General features: G+C 40.6%; 2 protein-coding genes across 5 annotated transcripts in view; one reads left to right on the forward strand and one right to left on the reverse strand.

The window, feature by feature from the left end:
• MCM9 (minichromosome maintenance 9 homologous recombination repair factor) overlaps nucleotides 1–21,807 on the forward strand; it is a 118,887-nt gene that overhangs the window by 28,183 nt on the left and 68,897 nt on the right. The window lies entirely within an intron of this gene.
• ASF1A (anti-silencing function 1A histone chaperone) lies at nucleotides 1,935–15,501 on the reverse strand. The gene is made up of 4 exons (XM_047759632.1): nucleotides 14,964–15,501; nucleotides 8,671–8,786; nucleotides 3,616–3,792; nucleotides 1,935–2,332 (listed from the first exon to the last, which is right to left on the reverse strand). The coding sequence occupies exons 1-4, from the start codon at nucleotides 15,070–15,072 to the stop codon at nucleotides 2,120–2,122; spliced, it is 615 nt and encodes a 204-aa protein (XP_047615588.1). The 5' UTR covers nucleotides 15,073–15,501; the 3' UTR covers nucleotides 1,935–2,119.

Raw genomic sequence — 21,807 nt, forward strand, 5'->3', positions numbered from 1 at the left:
AGTTTTGAAAACTCCTGATAAACACCCTCTTGGTAAAACTAGAAACTCCAAATCTTAAAACCTGAGGGTAAGACCACATGGACACGTAAGGTTATATAAGGTTATGATTGAATGAATGAGTTTTTCTCAGACTTCTGATTGTTTTCTCAGCTGAGTGATATTCTCATTCCCTCTCACCTATGCCTGTCTCTCTTGTGGCATAAATAATTTGTTCATGTTTATCTTCTCACAGCTATTAAGTATGTTCAAAAAGGGAAAAACGGATCTAAACTTTCTAGCTATAATTCAGACAGCATCTATAAATGAGGCTAAACAGGAAAAATAAAATCTGTATGTTAGTTTCTTCCTTCCTAATGTTTAAATACTAAATCTTTACATTTTAATTTTTAAAATTACCTTATAGAATCATGAAAATTTTAAATGAGATACTCATTTTTAAGTCTTAAACATATGTGAAAATTGGCTGTCAATTTACAAATTGATTAAAAACCTAACACTCTGATGCTAATACAAACCAATCATAATTAATAAGAATAAAAACTCAGCAGTGAATTGACTTGGTAATTTGGCTTATATATGCTTTATTTCTAATAAGCACATATTGTGTTCCTGTTATATTAATCACTAAGCTCTTGGTTGGAAATATTACTTTTATTTTCATTTTAATATGTAAACATTTTCTTTTAATTGCAATTAGACAAAAATGAAATTTTCTTTATATTGTTTTAACAGTCAGATGTATTTTTACTTTTAAAGTCTGTGAACTAGTTAGTGGACAGTATTTTAATCTGGCATATTAAATTTTTCAAAGTTTAACATTTAGCAAAATTTTGCTTCACAAAGTCACTTTTTAGAATGACAGGAAATATATACAACTTAGAATCCATATTCAGACAAATGCCCCTTTCCCTTCCTCAAAATAAAAGCTTTAAAAAGTGCAGTATAAAAGTTTTAGATATGAAGGCACTGCGTAACTCTGCATCATATGGCTGTTGCTCAGCAGCGAAAATAATGAGAATATTCTATACGTAATTTAATGGAGCCTAAGAAACTTTGAGGAAGGACCTAGCTCTCATCAGAGAAAAAGAACCTTTTGGCCCATTTAGTTAATGCACTCCTTGCTTTTAAGAGACTTATCTGGAAAAGCTACCTAGACTATGTCAACCACAAAGATGCCTAATCTTACTGTGCATGAGTGTCGGGGGATGTGGAGACAAGTACTACCTGTGAAAATACATAGAGTTCCAAAATAGTAATGTACCTATTATCATAAAGCTTCATAGATCTTTCCAAATCCACTGTTTTTTATATAAATGGTGCCAACAACAGATGACCTATCAAAACAGTTTTAAAGAGTTAAGTTCATAGTATTTTTATAAATCTAATGAACAGGATCAAGTCATTATACTCTTCTATTCTTAAAACTTAGGGAGTTTCTATCTGCTCTGGACAGGTAATAACAATGTATGATTCAAGGAGTGTTCTGATGTCCTCAACTGTTACAACAACAAAAAATCATAGCCAGGGGACCTTATAAACAATTAACAGTACATGAACTGAATAGTATTCATGAGAGGTTTCAAGGTGGCCTGGAAAATCAGATCCTAAAGTTCTTGGTAACATATAGTTGACTTCAAATCCCTTCTTTAAGGACATGCTGAGAAAAGAATGGAAAGCTGCCCCTTAAATCAAACCAAATTATGTGTTATCACGGGAAGACACATTTTAGCTGAAGTGAACTTTGTTCTTTCAGAGGTTTGCAAAATAATGGTCCAAAGAGTATTGTCCAAGAGGCTAAGACATTTCTACAACCTGGTCTAAGGATTCATTTTTCTTTATAAGTGCTTTAATTACATATAGAGGAGAAGAAAATAATATATATGTTTTAATCAGATTAGTTTCAGAACAAATAAAATAACACATTAGAGAAAAAATTACTTAAAAATAGTTGTATTTATATTCCACAATTTGCTCAAATACTGGTTTTCTTATAAACTTTCTACAGGATGTTTTAAAACAAATTCTTCACATTGTATCTTGACTATGTACTTACGGAATTTCAGGGAAATAGTTCTGTGTGTTTTAATAGCTTAATTTGTACTAAAGGGATGGCGGGTGGTCACATGCAGTCCATGTGGGATTCTAACATGACATTTAGTGAGTTTTCTGACGTGGACCATCCCTTTGATGCTGAAGGTAATGCATCTGTTGAAAGAAGTGATTGTAGATTTGGATTACTGCTCTCTGGATCTTCCAGTTTCTCTGTGTTATCTTCCCAGTTAATGTGGAATCTTGTGACTCGGGGATTTGATGCCAAAATATTCCTTTGAAGCTACAGGAAGAAGGAAACATATAAATGGTAAACGCTAAGAAAGTTAGATAACTATATACAAATAGACCTTAATAAGAATGGCTCTTTATTTAGTACTCCTAAGGACTAAGTTCACATACAGAGGCAAAAGTCAAAGCACCTTAAACATAACTAATAAGTAAGGACCAGGGCTGCAGCAGAGAAATTACTCTAGCCTAAAGGAAACCAGATATGGAGGACCTGAGGGAATTATCCACATCTTTTACTTAATCCAACAAAACATCCAACTCTATACTTGTTTCCTAAAAGGAAGCATATCTCTTGAATGCTTCAGAGGAAACTTTATTTAACAAATTAACATGCTTTCTAGCTTGATATGGTGTTTCTTCAGTAAAATTTCCAAGGAAAATGAAAATTTTTTCCAAATATAACCTCTCATTATTAATGGTTTTCTACCTTTTAATTATTATGGCTCCTTCTTAGAAACAGTACTCTGGTTTCTCCTTTTTGCTATACAAGGAGTCATACAGGTAACTAATAAATTAGAAATGGGAGATTCCTCTCATCAGAATACAAAACATTCCAGCCTTATTACCAGAAAGGAGAACATTCCATTCTACTCCCATGTAATTTTTCTTGCGTGGTCTGGCAAAGGGTCATGTTCAATCTCACAAACACCACCAGTTACTAAACTATTACAGTTCCCAATAGAAAGTCATAAAGTCCCCAGTATTTTTGAGAATACTAAATCACAGATTTCACCTTCCCTCTCAGAAGCTAAGCTGTTTTACCACCAGAAGTATTTAAGACCTTTAGTTTCACCTCTAAGAATAACAGATAAAGCAAACATATAGGTATACTGAGATAAAAATGCTCATACAAAAAACAAACACAACCTCACCCCCCAATTTTGGGAAGAGTCACACACAAAAATGTTAATTGAATAATCAGTACAACAAACATGAATGTGAATGTCCTAAAAATTGAAATGGATAGATTCATGATGTATGGGAAATTCCATTCAGGGAGCCATTAACAAAGGCCTGTTTCTATTAGGAGGCGCTTTCAATTTTCTAAATCATCAGAGACTCTCAAGGTGCCTAGTCAATATTAATCAGTAATGTCTAATCTGAAGGTAGGGTTTGAGGTCATACATGGTAATAGAACAATGATTAGTTTGCTCAGTTGGTACAATGACCTCAAATTTATTTTGTCTCAAAGCCATTTTCATAGTATACTTTGAAATGGCAACTGCTTAAAACATTGCATTGTAAAATTAATAAAAGAAATAATCAATACATTACCTTAGAAAAGTCTGGTTTTACAGGCGGATTTTCCCTTAATTCTGTCTCGGTATATTCATTATTTACATAATAACCAACTCTAATAAATTCTTGACCTCGATAGGTGCATGTAATTAGCACAACTGTTACACCTACTGCATCTGCATCTGGAATGAGTCCTGGATTAGGTGCATCAGCCTAGAATAATTTAAAAAGAAAAGAAATACACATCACAGGAGGCTATTAACTGCAAGCAAAACTGGAGTTCTGGTTAAAACACTGAGCACCTTCAGTTAAGGGCACAGTAACCAAAAACTTAGAAATCATCCTGAGAAGGCACATGTTCACTTTTTTTTTTGGCTTTTTAGGGCCACACCCATGGCATATGGAGGTTCCCAGGTTAAGGGTCCAGTTGGAGCCATAGCTGCCAGCCTACACCACAGCCACAGCAACACAGGATCCGAGCTACGTCTGCGACCTACACCACAGCTCCCAGCAACGCCAGATCCTTAACCCACTGAGTGAGGCCAGGGATTGAACCTGCAACCTCATGGTTCCTAATCGGACGTGTTTCTGCTGTGCTACGACGGGAACTCCACATGTTCATTTTCGAGACTGATTATAGCTAGAAAACATAGTTCATGTTTCTCCACAGTATACTGAAGTACCCTGGGTACTTGAAAACATCACTACTTCTAGATGAAAATAAATCTGGCTACATACAGTCTATGGTGGTTCATGAGGAATTATACAATATTCAATTATAAAACCTTTTATAAAATACAGTAAACAAATCAATAGTCTTATTGATTCCAACCCTTCCTAGTCATAATTTTCAGACCTAAATTAGTAAATATTCAATTATCCTCCACACAGCCTTTTGGCAGCAAATGTTGATTGTCCAATTTCCCAGGACACATTCTCACACCCACTCACCCAACCCTCACAGATATTCTCATAGTAAATTAATGTAAAACTGAAAATGGAATGGAAATAGTTACATAGTATAGTAGATTGTCAAAAAATACTAAATCACATTACTATGGAAATTCACTGATGGTAAAGTTTGTTTTAGGCAGAGGTAATCAATGATCCTGTTCTGAATCAAACTGCTGTAAGCTGAACTGTGACGAAGGCAGGAGGTGAGGCAAGTGAGCTAGAGGTGGCTGAGAGCATGAGCAGCACGGGGGCCCTGTCCATAGCCATGGGCAAGACAGTAAGGACACTGGTTGGAAGGAGGCACAGACGGGACAGGCAGTGACGGTGAGGCATCTGAGCACAACCCAAAGAGCCATTCTCAGTGGTAAGTGCTTGAAGCCCCAGCAGATTGGCTTACTCTTACTAGGGCACCAAAGCACATCCACGGGATAAGCCTGGGTAAAGACTTCAGCCAGTGCCTTAGCTTGGGAAGGCTCCTGGCTGGCCTTCTCAGTCAAGCCATTTTCGTAACAGACTAGTGACTGCTATATACCTACTACATGTAGGGGACCTAAAAAGGTATAAATAATCTACCTAGTCACCTAGACTAAAAACGTCTAGTGAGTCTTGACATCTGTCATCTCAAAGCATAATTCAAGTCTTCATCTCTTATCTGGAATATTACCAAAGCTTCCCTACTGCTCTCCCCCAGCTCTAGCCAATTTATACAGCAGCCATCTAAACCCAGATCCATTCCTATCCCTTCACCAGGTTTTAAAACCTCAGATTCTGAGACAAAAATTTCACTTCTTTAACGCTTCTAAGGCCCTTCACAACTGGTCTCCAACCAATACCACACCCCTTTTACGCCACATCTCTTCTTCTAGAAATGTAGGTTCTTTAAAATGTAGTGATAGTCTTTCCTGTCTAGCATATACTGTTCCCTTGGCCTGAAAGGTCCTTTCCTAACATTCTGAAAAATTCATCTTCTGAAGCTTTCATCAAATATATCCCTCTCAGCAAAACCCTTTCTAATTCAAAGGTATAATTAATAGCACTCTTTATGCACTCATATTACTTGAGACAAATTCTCTACTAATGTATGTCTGACAATCTAAATATGTTACCCCTCAATCTTCTCTGAGATTCTAGGCTTTATCCTGGGCAGGAGTCCTATCCAGCTCATCTTTGTAATCACAAGTCTGGCATAGCTCTAGGGACAGAGTATTTGTATTCTGAAATTCATTCAGAACTCAGTTCCTACCCTGACATGGTTTATGACCTCTTTGGAGAGATACCAGAATGGGGACAGAGGGCCTGTCCTGAGAATATGCTGTCTTTGGGTAGAGATGGGAAATAGAGTTAGTTCAGTATGGTGGGAACTTTCCCCCCATATTGCTTCCCGTCTGCTCAACAAACTCGTCCGAGGCTTGTTTGTGTTTTAAAATTTGTTTGCTAAAGGATGCAGCTTGAGCAAATTCAAGGAGAGAATTTGCAGACGTCTCAGATCATTTAGGATGGAGAAGTGATAAGCAGAGATTTTTCACTCCAACAAGCAATACTAGTTAGATGTCCGGGCACCTTCCTGCTAGCCTTTTTACACACTCAGGAGAAACGCATGTTCATCCTGAGAGTTAAAGTCATGGAAGAATAGGAGAATACTATGGTAGTTTGTTTAAAAACATGAAACAAAAACTATTTTAGTCCCTTTCTGTTGATAATGATGAATTTTAAAAAATGCATAAGCTGAACATATGATCTAAATCACACACAACTTCCTCTGTACTTTTGGCAACATCTGCATAGATACCAAGGTAAAAAAAATCACTGGAAAATCACCAGAGGGAAATAATTTTGAATAATATTTTTCCTACAACACTCCAAGGCAAAAGCTGAGGAGTATCCTTAACATAAACACATAGAAGAGATTCTTTAAGGACTTTTTCAAAAACATGGCATTTATTTGCAACACTTCTAGCAGCATCAAAAGGTATATCACTACATCCCCAATTAAGTTTCTTACATCATGAATTACTACCTGTGAATTACAGGTTCTCCAGGCTTGTGGGTCAAAGCAAATACTACTTCTTTATATAACAATTTCAGGACGCTAAAAGGGAGTTCCCGTCATGGCACAGCTGAAATGAATCCAACTAGGAAATCTGAGGTTGTAGGTTCAATCCCTGGCCTTGCTCAGTGGGTTGGGGATCTGGTATTGCTGTGAGCTGTGGTGTAGGTTGCAGATGCAGCTTGGATCTGGCATTGCTGTGGCTGTGGCGTAGGCCGGCAACTGTAGCTCCAGTTAGACCCCTAGCCTGGGAACCTCCATATGCCACAGGTGTGGCCCTAAAAGGACAAAAAGACAAAAAAAAAAAAAAAGAAGCAGCACCAGCTAAAAGAATTTAAAAAAACCTTGGTTCTAATTATCGAAATAGGGCACTGTCTATCAGTGATTGTGCTTATCTGCCAGGTTCCTCTTTTAATCCTCCGAACACTGTTATGAGGTAGGATGCTATTCACATTTTATAAATGAGTGGAGAGAACAAGGGAGGTTGGAGCCTGTCTAAAGCCACACATGGCTAACAAGCAGCAGAGTGAAATGTGACTCAGGTCTACGACTGCAGTGCTTCCCCCCACCCAACAGGCATCCTCTGATAACCCGTCCTTCACCAAGATTATTCACTCTCACAACTCAGGCTAACTATGCTTTTAGTTAATATATTGGAGCCTTTTAGTCAGTAATGTTTAAGCTTTTTCTTAATCATTTATTTAGATTTAATAAAAAGCACTAAGGATGGGAGACCAAAGTTCTGAATTCTATATTGAGGAGATGGGAGGGAGGGGCAGCAGCTGTAATGATACCATATATTTGAGTGATTCTTAGCCCATAGCTGGTGGGATTATTTGATCAACAGTATTCATTTAAACTGATCTCACCTGTGAAGTGAGAAAAGTGAGAGGTCAAGGATAGAAAAGTTAGATTTTCTTTCTGTGAGTCTTCTCAGTGAGCTCTACTTTAACCAATAGAACTCTGTTGGGTAGAAATACTTGTAACAAAATTATTAAGTTTTTTAAAAAGCTATGGCTAGTTACTCTTTGGACTATTATAACTATCTCCTAATAAACATGGATAATGGAGAAGTGATGGAATAGTTTTATACAACAATTTGCCATGGATTAAAAGAAGTAATATTTTTGAATACAGAAGACAATGTCTGAAGCCTTGGCACAGACCTAAATACTATCAGTGGCATCTGAGAACACAATTATTATTAGTAGAATTTCTCCTCATGAATGACAGAGTTGTGTATTTGTAACAGGAATTCTCTATAAGAGGTGTAGATTTGATGCTTTAGTAGACCACTGGACTTCATTTAGTTCCAGTGACCCATGATCTCGTAGATCTCTCTCTTCTAACATACCTGTTAACCTAACTGAACTACTGATTATGCTGTAATAAACTGTTGTTTTGTTATTATTCCTAGTGACTGATACTATAATTTGAAAGTGTAAATTACTAACTATACTAGTTAGTAGTAAGCATTTGGAATCCCTGTTTGGGGCCGCTGGACAGCCACCCTCAAAGTGGATAGTCCCAGGAAGAGCCCGAAATTAACCATCATGTGTGCCATGACACAGTGTAAGGTTTACTGCATGCTGTGCAAACCCTGAAGTAAACATGACAATAACTTCTTTCGGCACACAAAATAAGGAGGTGGCATTCCTTATGACCTAGAGACTTCTTTTTTTTTTTTTTGGTCTTTTGTTGTTGTTGTTGTTGTTGCTATTTCTTGGGCCGCTCCCGCGGCATATGGAGATTCCCAGGCTAGGGGTCCAATCGGAGCTGTAGCCACCGGCCTATGCCAGAGCCACAGCAACGCGGGATCCGAGCCACGTCTGCAACCTACACCACAGCTCACGGCAACGCCGGATCGTTAACCCACTGAGCAAGGGCAGGGACCAAACCCGCAACCTCATGGTTCCTAGTCGGATTCGTTAACCACTGCGCCACGACGGGAACTCCGAGACTTCTTAAAACAATGACAGAAGCAGATAAAAAGTAAATGCAACAGAGCCAGTGATTTAACCCAAAAGGAGAGGGTTAAGGACCATTTAGAAATGTATTTTAACTTACATATTTACCAAGAATAATCTTACCTGAAATACAAACATATGCCTTCCTGCAGGAACAGGGCCCACTAAAACAGAGTCTAAAACTTGATCGTATTCTTCACTTTCTGCAGAACCCACATAGATAATTTTCCATTCCAGGTCTAGGGTTAAAAACCAAAACATTATTTCATATTCAGTAATTACAAGATGACATCAAAGACCCTTTGAATGTCTACTTAACCATACATCAGCTGTTAAAATTGGCTTCTCATAGCAGAAAATCGAAAGACACTCAAGTGCTCCTTATAAAATTCTTACATTCCATACCAGAGTTTCTCAGAATGCTGTTTTATGAAACACTGGTCCCTGGTCTGGGCTCCTCAGGAACGAAACAACAATGACCAAAAATTTGGGAAATGCTGCCGCCTTCTCTTGAGGATTTATCAAGCATAATGGCAGAGCAAGTGGTCTGAGAAACCCTTCAGTAAAGACCATCGGTAACATTAATACAGTATTTCCCAAATTTATTTGGCTAAGAAATCCCTCCCCCCACCTTTCTGCATGTCATCTTTTAACAACCTGATAAACACACTTTGGAAGGGCTGCCCCATACTATGTTGCACAGATCTGACTCATCAAAGAGCTCCAAAGCAGAAAAATCATTAATTTGCAAACTTCTCTTGTGGCTCAGAAGCCCATTAGGGCTCCAGCTCATCAAATGGTAAAGATCCAGTCAGGTTTTTCCCTCATGGCACCTCTTCATGTCATTTGTTCTTTATTCTGGGAAGAAGAAACCAGGGATCATTATACCACTAGATACATCAGAGTATATACAGAGGGAATAGGCAGGAACAAGACAAAGTTAAGTGCAACTCAAGACATTCCACGTAATTCAGTCATAATGTTAATTCAGACTTTACTGAGCACCTTTTACATTGTGCTCTCGGAGAAGGACCCAGGGATGAGTAAAATGACTGCTCTTTGGAAGGGGCCTCTTTAGTAGGGAAAGGAAGATCACCCTACAGATACAAGTTATCTCTGAGACCTCTTGGTCCTCTTAGGGTGTCTGGCACTATCTGGCCTGCCTCTTGGATTCACTACACAGACTCTATACCAGCACTTCCATAGGGTTGTTTCTGGGTCACTTGTGGAGAATCTAGTCAGTGCCAGCACGTGTTATCATTTTTGTTCCCTAAATAGATGGTAAGAGTACATATTCACGCTGTATTATAAACTGCAGTTTATTGAATTAGAAGATCCCTTCGGTTTAATACTTTCTCTTCTTATATCATGGTTCTGTCCCAGACCTAGACCACCGTTATCTCCAGCTTCCAGCACATTTCTAGATGCAGCATTCTGCATCTGACATCTCATGAGATCATCTGTTTGCTGATGAAGATTAAGAGTGGGAACAAGCAGTATGAATATCTAGTCAGAAGGAACAGCAAGTACAAAGGCCTGGTGGTAGGCCTGTGCTTGGCATGTTCCAGAGAAAGCAAGGCTGCCAGAGCAGGAGCAGAATGAGCAAAGGGGAAAATAAGTGACCATGAGATTGGTCAGATGGGCAAGGTTTCGAAGGCCGTCATAAAGAATTTTGGCTTTTACACTGAGTGTCATGGGAAGCCATAGGAGGGCTTGGAGTGGAGGAATGACATGATCTGACTTTGATTTTAGGAGGATCCTTTGGGCTGCTGTGTTCGGCACAGGCTGCAAGAGGGCAAGGGAAGAAATAGAATAGTTCAGTTGAGGCAAGAAATTATGGTGGCTTGGAACCTGGGGGTGAGAAGCAGTAACACTCTGGATAAACCTTGAAGGAAGAGGTGGCAATTGTTTTTACAGGGGACAGGGGAGGAAAACAATCCAGGAGTTCAAATAGTGAAGATAATGAGTAAGTGGAGATGAAGAAAAGGTCTGTAAAAACTTAGAAACTGTTCATATGCAGAGCCTTGAAAATAGGTAGGATTCCTAGGGAGTGAGCTTGGGGCCTGGCTCAAAGAGGTCAGGGAGATGAGGAAGATCAATAAAGTAAGTTACAAAACTAATGGCCAATGAGGTAGGTAACCCAAAAGTCAAGTAGAGAAACAGTGTTCAGAAGAAAGGGATGGAAGCTACTAAACTAGTTGAGTGAGGATAAGACTGGGCATGTCACATAGAGGTTTTCATAATGCTTTTGTTAATTTCGTATGTATCTGTACTACTACCTATAGTGCTCTTGGTTTAGTTGGCATTTGTGGTCCAGCACAGAAACATGGTTATGATTTATAAGCCTTCTTTTTATAACATACCTACTATGTGCTGCCCACTGATCTTGCCACTTCACACCTGTTTAAACCTCAACAGCTTTGTATCATATGGATTTAATTATACCTATTATACAAATAGGAAAGTTGACTCTGAGGGGCTAAGTAATCTACCCAAATACACACAGCTAGTAAATCAAAGAATCAGAATCTAAACTATGTCTTTGCAGCTCAAAAGCCTGGGCTCTTTCCAAAAATCCTAGGAAGATAAATTCTTCTCTTTCTAGCTCTCAAATGAATAGTGGGTGTAATAAACCTAATTGTGGGGTGGAGGAGGGGTATTAATAGCTGAGAGCAGAGGCCATGAGGAGATAACCTAGACTTACAAATATGAACTGTAACTCAGGCAACACCTGTACCTTAATTTTTATGCTATAGGTGCTTGCTGTAGCTACTGGGTACTTATTTATAAATTAGCATCAGTTGTTTTGTTCCTAATTTTTTTTTAGTCCAGTTTTCATTTTCTTGCCCTCTGCATTCGAAAGAAGAAGGGATAGGATGAGATGCTTTACACAGATCATCAGTTGAAGGAGTTTACTCGTTTATTTAAAAATTAACTAATTGTTTGATTTAATCATGGTAATCCCAGCCCACAAGCATCTCAATTTGTGGTGGGAGTGAGGGCAGTCGCCAAGGGAATTTCAAACTAATTACACTACTTGGGAAGACCTGTGATCTAGGGGGAACTATAATAGTCTTTGTGGATTAGAACAAGCTGAGGTTTGAAAGTACGATGCACCATTTAATTCTGGTTCATTGTAAGTATTCAACTGACAGTAGCTATAATTACTGATATTGATTACTTAAAAAAAAGTTCTGTTCAATAAAGAAGCAGAGAATCAGGAATCCACAGAAGGCATAACAAAGGAAGCAGTAAAGTCAGTCAAAACTTGTATAGGCTTGGTGACCATCAGATCAAACACATACAAGGTCTCCTAGTTCCCAGACTTATAGGAAAGCTGCTTAAATCTGTGAATTGCTGTCCTAGCCCTATACAAGTCTCACAGTAGAAACAACTAAATTCTCTTAAAAGTAAGTACTCATCAAGGCTTTTTCTGAAGCAAAGCTACGGGGCAGTTTATTTATTTATTTATTTATTTGGTCTTTTTGCCTTTTCTAGGGCCACTCCCATGGCATACGGAGGTTCCCAGGCTAGGGGTCAAATTGGAGCTGTAGCCGCTGGCCTACCCCAGAGCCACAACAACTCAGGATCTGAGCCACATCTGCAGCCTATACCACAGCTCACGGCAACACTGGATCGTTAACCCACTAAGCCAGGACAGGGATCGAACCAGCAACCTCATGGTTTCTAGTTGGATTCGTTAACCACTGCGCCATGACGGGAACTCCGGGGGCAGCTTTTAAAGAAAGGTGAAAATATTTGGAGGCTACTGACAAGTATGAAAAATGGTAGCCAACCTCTGGCTTGGGACTTGAGACAAAATTATAAAGTGGAGATATCTCTTCAGAATATTCTGGTGTTCCCATTGTGGCTCAGCAGGTAACAAACCTGACTAATATCCATGAGGACATGGGATCCATCCATGGACCCACTCAGAGGGTTACGGATCTGGCGGTGGCTGTGGCTGTGGTGAAGGCCAACAGACGCAACTCCAATTTAACCCCTAGCCTGGGAATTCCATATGCCACAAAAAAAAAAGACTATTGTGTAGTTTAATTTCAAGAACAAAATTTTTAAAGAATTGCAATATACAAGATGGGACCTTTAAGAAACCTTTGCTAATAAGTGAACTCAGTTTCCTTAATCCACACAGCCTCTAGGTGGAGTACCTAAGCATGGCACCTTTTTGAAAGATTCCTTTGCAGCTTTGGTATGACTCAGCTTAAACTCTTAAAAAATACTAAATAAATGCTTACATAGGTGCCCAGGGAGGTGAGGTATACAAGTCGAAGTAGGTGTATTCCTGACATCAATACTGTAAAGATTCTGATGTGATTAGCTGGGTTCTAAACAGATCCCAGTTACAAGTGGAACACAATTCAGCTTCTACCAATGGCAGGTTTCAGCCACCCAATGGCAAAGCCCTCTAACAACATCCTGAATCATCTATCTTCCCCATTCAGAACTGGCTCTAAAATGGAAGGCATCACTTGACAAATACTTGTAATTTCGAGAACTTCCAATGCCTAAATACTCCAGTATAAGGTGGAGTTGATTCATCAAAAGTTTACCTCTTGCATTTGCCCATTTTTATATGCAACTGAAAATAAAAAGGAAAAATCAGACTAATGGGCATGAAAATGGGCCTAGTGGTTGAAATGCCTATGAATGTAGGCCTATATACTATGGGAAAGTAACCAAGTAGCTTCAGAGTACCCTATTAATCTGTTTTAATTTTATTATCAATGGCCTATTTAGGAATTAGTTCAACAAATGAATCGTCTTTCAAAACGTGCCCTACTTATATATGTGCACATAGGCTTTATGTATGTAGTAAAACTACATGGAAAAGCACAGACTAAAGTATTATAATTACTTATAGATGAGTGAGATGGGGGAGGCACTGAGTATAGAGGATGGTTACGTTATTATGTCTGTACAACTTTTAGAAAGTTTATTACAGTAAGCATGTTGTTTCTGTAATTTAAAACGTTAACACCCTACATAAAATACATGATATAGAGATTAAAAACCAATTTTTAAAGTGAAAGTGCTTTACATGCCATGGTTAGCATATTTTAAAAAATGCACTTTGTTAAACACACCTGTAAGTTAAAAGTACGTCTATTTAATTTTAAAATTACCGTTGGTGAAGTTAAAACTTTTTCCTTCTCAAATTTTCAAGATGAAGCACTGGACAATTTTAATAAAATCGCGAGAGTAAGACCTTAGCAAACTTTAGCTTTCTAAATATTACTGCACATACTAAAAATATTTATCTTTTTTAAGACCTTAAAAATGGACTTAGAAAAAATGGTACAAATTTCTGCGTTACCATCAGGACTTTACCTTTTATTTCCTAGCCCACTTTTTTGTGTTTTATGTTCAGGTTATTTGGATGTGGAGTTATTTTAATTAGAGTTCAACACGTTCTTGAAGAAAGTCTTCTTTCAGACTACTTAGAAACCAGTGATAAGGTCCTGGAAACTATTTAAATATTTTACTTATTTCTGCATTTGGGTTAAATGTAACCACCTAGCTAGCAATATTTTCTTCCTGAGAGAAGATTTCGGTCCTTAAGGATGAGGAGTCCACGCCGGTCGGGGCGAGCCTGCGCGCCAGCATCCCCCGGGCGCCTCGAGCATCCCCGGCGCCGGCCCTGGAGCGCCGGCCCGGGAGCACCCGCGGCCCCCGGGGAGCGCCGTCGCCGACCCGCGGCGCCGAGGGGCCGAGCCTGCGCCCGCCTCCCCCGCTGGTTGGTCGAGGGAGCCAGAAATCAGCGCGAGGACAGCCTCGCTCTCCTCCCCGAAGCGGCCGGGCATGGCCACCCAGGAGTGTACGGTAACTCCAGCATTAGCCCTAAAAATGGATCTGCCTCTCGCTCCGGGGCAGGAAGGTGGGCAGGCGGGGCGCCGTGTTCGTCACCCGCGGAGAGGAGGCGTCGTGACGCCGGGGTCGGTGGCCCAATTCTCTACTCTTGGTAAGATGGCTCCGCTGCTAACTCGCCGGCGCGACCACACACATGCCTCTCCCTTTCCACCTCGTCGCCGGGACCGCGGGGGCCGTGGAAGCCATTCGCGGCTCGGGGCCAGCCCGGCGCGACCCCTGGCCGGTGCCGCGGGAGAGAGTGCGGGTCTCGTGAACCGCCCGCCCGCCAGACAAAGCTGACAACATGGCTACCTCCGCTCGAACAAGTTCCTCGCAAGTTGAGCCGCAGCAGGCGCCCCGGCTGCGGCCGAACGCCGCGCGCGCCTCGGCGGCCGTCGTCCATCAACTTCAAGTTTCCCTCCGCAGAGCCGAGACCGCAGCTCGCCCGGCGCCGAGCACCGACCGCCCGCGCGAGGCCGGGCCCGGGAAACTTTCAACGTCTGCAGCCCGCAACTGACAGCCCGGCGGCTGGCGGGCGCCCGACTCACCTTCAGACAGGTCCTCGATGCACTCGAAGGTGATCTCGAACTGGAATGGGTTGTAGAAAGGAGAAGGGTTATCCAGCACCACTACATTGTTCACCTGAACCTTTGCCATATTTTGAAAAAAACACAAACAATGGGAACGGGGGCTTGTTGCGGCACAATAAAGTCCAGCGCGCGGCCGCTCGGGAGAGCGCAGACCCCCGCCCCGGCGCCGGCCCGACGTAGTGCAGCGGCGACTTGAGAAACTTTTTTTTCCTCTTTTTATTTACACGGGAACACTCCACTGTGTTTTGCAGCTTTCCTATTTCACTAAACTACAGCCCATTCTGCTCTGATAACTAGCAGCGTTGCCCGCGATTGGCTGCACCCGAGCTCTGACCCTCCTCCTCCAGCGAGGGCCTCTGCGGCGAGCAAGATGGGCTCCCGCTCCCGGAATGGACTCGGAAACTTTAACTGCGGCTCCACCTGCTGGTGTGGATTAGGACAAAGGCGGAGAACAAAGTGAGTGGAATACGGGCTGGGAGGCCCGCGCGGAGGCCGCCGGCGGCGGCGGCGGGGGGAGGGCCGGAACAGGCCCCGCCCCCCGGCCCGGCGGCTCCCGCGCCGCACGTCGGGCGTGGCCGCGGCGGGGCGGGGTCGAGGGAGGCGTGGTCACGGGCGAGGCGGCGGGGGCGTGGCCACGGCGAGGAGGCGTGCTCGCTGTGGGCCTGGCGGCGGGAGGGTGTGATCTCAGGCAACGCCCGCCTCTTGGGATTGCTTGCTGTGGGTTTTTTTCTTTTAACGCTTTTTTTTTTTTAACATCAGTCCAACGGCTTTTCCGGCTCTCTACTGAATTAAGCACATGTGAATCTGTTGTCCACAGTAGCTTAGGTTCAGCCTCTGTATATTGGGTAATAGTGGGTGTAGAGAAAGGGTTGGTTGCAGTGGAAGTATATTGTATTTTATAGACTGATGCCAACTCAAAAGGAATAAAGCCATTTTGGAAATAGTTCTTGGCCAATACCTGCGTTTGGGCACAATAGCGCCGTTAGTTAAGTAGATACAAAATGAAGGGCGAGAAGACGCTCTTCTGCACACACTTTGTGCAATAGGTAATACTTGGGTGGCACCTCGGTCTTCTTTCTCCCATTCCAATCTGGAAACTCTAGAATAAGAAAAAGGTTACTGGAGGTGGGATCAGTTACACTCCAGGTTTCTACTGTGTGGTGGGCATAACAGGAAAATAAAAGGAGAAAATTGCAGTGTGAGGAGACCAAAGGGTAACAGATATCAATAGAGAAGGGAAAAGGAGAGTAGGAATCACAAAGGAATACTGAGACATGCAATTTTCAAAAAATTCATGACCTAAAAGGTTAGTAAATACAAATTATGGCACCACAAACAAGGGAAACCGTTGCTTGATTATTCCACATTCAGTGTCTATTTGCTGTTTGACTATCTTTGTAGGGAAAAGATAATCTCATAACACATTTATAAGATTGTTGAACTGTTTCTATTTGCCAAGTAAGAGTGGTATAAAGGTTTTCTTTTTTCTTTTTCTGCTCTAATAGAACCGATATTTATAAGCCACTTGTTTTTCTTAAGAATTTTGAATGAAGTCTCTAGACTTGGTTAATTAAATCTAGAGGAAAGAAAATATTCCTTAAGTATCATCTATGCTGGAAGTTTCAGTATAATGCCCAGAATTTTAAGTTTTGTTCATACTTGAGTAGGTTGCTTTTTTTTTGTCTTTTTACCTTTTCTAGGGCCGTTCCTGTGGCATATGGAAGTTCCTGGGCTAGGGGGTCGAATCAGAGCTGTAGCCACCCGCCTATGCCAAAGCCACAGCAACGCAGAATCCGAGCCATGTCTGCGACCCACTCCACAGCTCATGGCAACGCTGGATCCTTAACCCACTGAGCAAGGCCAGGGATCAAACCCACAACCTCATGATTCCTTGTCGGATTCGTTTACCACTGAGCCACAACAGGAACTCCATAGGTTGCTTTTAATGAGACTTCTTCATCTGATGCTCTTTTGAAAGTAATAATGAACAGAAAATACCAGTGCTCCCACATTTACTACTTACACACACATTTACTATTTACTATTTAAATACTTAAGAGCGAGGGTCCCATTTTTATTGTCAGTGCATTAGCAGTCAAATAGGACCTACAAGCAAAATTTTCCTCAAGCCCAGTTGTTTGTGTGCATTAGAGTATAAGGGTCATACTGTGGTGACAGATGCATATTGTGCTGACTGATAAATTAATAAACTATATTCTCTGCTCAGTGTTATTAGTGCTGGTCTTAATACTACCTCAAATAAAGTGTAAATTGCTGTATGCTGTAAGACTCACTGGATATATAAGATAAATAACCATTTGAAGTATAAAATGTGATTCTCTTGAGAATAGTGTATGCAGTTTCCTGAATATTGCGGGCACATTTAGGAGGTTCTAATCCACTTACTCAACACAAATGGCGTTATAAGCTTGGTAAAATCAAGTGCATTTTGCAGTCTGACCATAGGTGTGTCGTAATAAGTTATGTCTTAAGATTGGTTTTTGGTGGATATGCAGCATCAAGAACAAGAAGATTGGAGTTCCCTTGTGACTCTGCAGGGTAAGAACCCAACATAGTGTCCGAGAGGATATGATTTCAATCCCTGGCCTTGCTCAGCATTGCTGCAAGCTGTGGTGTAGGTTGCACATGCAGCTCGGATCTGGCATTGCTGTGGCTGTGGTGTAGGCTGGCAGCTATGGCTCCAACTCAACCCTTAGCCCAGGAACTTCCATATGCTGAAGTGACCATAAAAGGGAAAAAAAGAAAAAAAGAATGAGATTTCCCTCGATACTATTAGTTTGGCTTATTTTCTTTAAAATACTTTGTTTACCATGTCACATATAATAGAATTTAAGAGAAAAAAAGCCCCAAGAGTTGACTCTAGGCCTTTCATGTTGCCTTTCCCATCTTAACTCTTTGTTACTGCTCCTCAAAAATACTAAGGAGCCTTTGGACACTCTGCAATAGTTTCCTCACCATTGACAATGCATTCCAGGAAAGACCAAAGGGATTCCAGATGTGCCTTTGCCTATTTCTAAATTAACTGGCAAACCTTTAGAGAAAAGGATTGTAAAACCATTATTCTGGTTTCAGAGGCAGTCTATAAGATCAGTTGCTGAACAACTTTTTGGTGACTCTCAAAACAGTTAATTAACCCTTTTGCGATAGATAGACCACGGATGTCGTTATGTATTAAGTACCCAAGGGGACCCCATATGATGCTTGTAGGGCTACATGGAATGTAATCCCCAAATCACTTCTTTCTGTACAGACTGCTTGAGGGAAGGATGGCTGAAAAAGTTTGCTTCAGCTCTAAAACAAAGCCTAAATTAATGCCTGGAACAGAGAGAAATGAACCTAGTTACCTTTTGTTAGGTACTGATTTGTGCCCCCACCCCTAAATTCATATTTTGAAGCTCTAGTACAAGCCCGGTAACTCAGACTGTGGCTGTATTAGGTGACAGGACTTTTAAAGAGGTTGTTATGTTAAAATGAGTCCCTTAATGTGGACCCTAATCCATTCTAGCTGTTGTCTTTATTCAAGGAGGAAATTTGGACCTAAAAAGAGACCCCAGGGAGACTCAGGTGCAGAAGAAAGGCCCTGGGAGGACACACCAAGAAAGTGGCCATTTGTAAGTCAAGGAATGAAGCTTCAAAAGAAACCAACCTTGCTGAGACCTGATGTTGTACTTTTAGCCTCCAGAACTGTATGAAAATAGATTTCCGTGGTTTAAGCCATCAGTCTGGTATTTTGTTTTGGCAGCCCTAGCACACTACTACAGGTATAATTTTTCCTCCAAGAATTAAGTGTATTTGGTAATCTCAGTGTATTTAATCCAGGCATTGGTCTGTTATCAAATGCTTTCTAGGGAGTGAAAAGGGTAGTCATTTAGTGAGCCATGCCAGTGGGGTGTGGTATGGTATGGAGGGCTGTGCTGTAGCTGTTCCTCAGAGGAGATACCTACAGTTGGGTATTCATGCCTTAAATTCTGAACAGACAAGATGCAGTTTGCTTCTGTGTTCCAAAGCTCAGCTACAGAGGGCTTCTAAGAATCTTCAACTTGAAGTTAAATTGAAGTCACACACAAAACCAGGTGAAAGAGTGAGTTAAAGTGTACTAGAGTTAAATTGGATTAAATTCAAATATACGCAATTAAAATGTATTAAAACTAAGAAGTCAATTAAGTTGTGGTCCCGCCTGCTGCAGAAGTTATCATAGGAATAGAAATGCTAGCCTCTTGCCTTCGTTCAAATCCTAGATTCCACCCGGAGGGAATTATATTATCACTGTGTTAAATTCTCTTTGAAAAGACACTTGCGTCATTGTCCCCATCTTTTAAAAAAGTTGTCCTTTATAAACTATAGTGGAAAAGCATATGAAAAAGAATATCTGTATGTATAACTGAATCACTTTGCTGTACAGCAAACATTAACACATTATAAGTCAACTTACCGCAATAAAATAAATTTTTAAAAAATTCTCATTTAAGGCTTCTTGTAATATGATCTTTAGTTAGTTTAAAGAGCTCCCTATTTTTAGTTATAGGATGTAAAAATTTAGTGATAGTTTTAAATGAAAATTTCTGTATAAATATCAAATGTAGAGATTTGCTGCTGTTTTCAGGCATTTCTAAAAGGAACGACTCCTACAGGAGTGATTTTAATAACAATAACATTGTATGTGTACACATAGGGAGAAAGGGAGAGTGCACATTTACTATGTGAAATTATTGTGCTAGGATCTGTGGAATATTCAAAGACAAAAACGTACATGGACGTTATCCTCAAAAATCTAATAATCCAGTAGGAAAGATGACTATTTAGTCAAGTTAGTATGATACAGAATAGGAAGTGTTAGATGCAGTAATGGTTAAAGTTCTATGGGAGACAAAATATGATATCACAATAAAGGCTATGTGTATGTTTTATATATATATATGGTATGCATATAGATATATGGTATATGTGAATATACATGTGGTATGATGTTTTCTTTGCTATTTGTAGAAAACTTTTAAATAATCTGTTTTTGAGCCTCGCAATACCCTGGTGTGGTAGGAGGGTGAGATACTATCTCCGTATTACAAATGAGGCCACCAGTGCTCAGAAACTTACTCCTTTGATTGCTGACCTAGTGCTTCTCTATTTTCTCTTCACTGTGTCAGATAATATTTAAAGTGGACTATATGTGTAGGAAAGCAATTGGTATAATTTCCTGGAAGAACCCACAGGCTGGCAGGCACTGTAGTAACGACTTGATTAATGAACTCATGAGGAACACGGCTCCTTGAATGAGGTTTGCCCAGGTACATAACGGGAGTGAGAAGAGGCCCCAGCTGAGGCAGAGCTGTGGGAGTCTCCCCACTGAGCAGATGTCAAGCTTCCTGTTGCAGAAGGAGTGATTGGGAGGTGGGGGAGGATGAGTCCTGGAATGCATCCTTATACTTTTAATAAGGTTTCCATATTTGTTACATAAAGAAGCCCCCCTCCCCCTGCCATTCTCTGCTCTGCCTCATTTATAACAGTTTCACTGTTTTGTGTTCATTGCTACCCACCATTAGGTTACAGATTTATTGAAGAGATAAGCTGTGTCTGACCCCTCATCCACAACTGAACTATACTGTTAAACACCTTTGGATAGCTATCAATATCAGTCAGCTTTCTGAAGCACCATAATTATGTTTGTTGTGGATAATTTGTTGATGTTCATATCATGGTATTGTTTGGGACCAAAAGAATGTGAATGGGAATGCTTGATAATTATATTCTGTTTCTCGTATTGAGTTTTCAACCACATGTCCTTGGTTCTCTTATAAATGAAGCTCCTTCTAAACTCGTTTCCTTTTGAACTCAGTCTCTACTTGTGGTCCACTGTCCTTCATGTTTTACAGTCTATCCTTTTCTCTTTCACCCTCCCCCTCTCCCATTCATCAGAGGCTCTCCCCTTTTCCTGGCACCAGGAAGAATTCAGTGATAGAGAGAGGACTATAATCTTTAAAGCATCTCCAGGCTAGACCACTGCTTGCACAAAGCCACAGCTAAGCATAGCAGCTTTTTTAGTTGGTTACTATAGAGACAAATGACATTAGATGGAGTCATGCTTGACAGAAGCTAGGCAAGTAAGCGTCCTGAAATTGGAGTCCTTATATGCAGGGTTATTTAGAAAAGGTAGAAAACTAGAAAGAATAGGAAGGGTTTCACAAATAAGCCAGTAGGTAATTAATTGGTAGATTTTCTGTTGGTAGAATTTGTGCCTGTTAAGGCCTTCAGTCCAGAAAACAAAGAATCTATCTCCAAGTACCCTCAGTATGATTGCACAGTGATTTTTTTCTTCACAATGACTATATTGCTATCAACATTTGTATGCAAATTTTTGTGTAGGAGATACGTTTTCATTTTCCTGGGTATATGCTTAAGAGGGGAATTGTTGGGTCATATGGTGACTCCTTATGAGGAACTATTAGACTATTTTCCAATGCAGCTGCACCATTTTACATTCCCATCAGCAATGTGTAAGCTTTCCAATTTCTCCACATCCCCACCAACACTCGTTACTATGTCTTTCTGATTATAGCTATGGGTGATGTGTGAACTGGTAACTCATGGTGGTTTTGACTTACATTTCTCTGATGGCTAAAGATGAGCCTTTTTCATTTGCATTTTGGCCATTTGTGTATCTTCTATAGGGAAATGTCTGTTCAGCTCTCTTGGCCATTTAAAAAATTGGGTTGCCTTTTTGTTATTGGGTTGTGAGTTCTTTATATGTTCTAAATACAAGTCTCTTATCAGAGACTTATCAAGG

The sequence above is a fragment of the Phacochoerus africanus genome, chromosome 2 (assembly GCF_016906955.1).
Source record: "Phacochoerus africanus isolate WHEZ1 chromosome 2, ROS_Pafr_v1, whole genome shotgun sequence".
Lineage (NCBI taxonomy): Eukaryota > Metazoa > Chordata > Mammalia > Artiodactyla > Suidae > Phacochoerus > Phacochoerus africanus.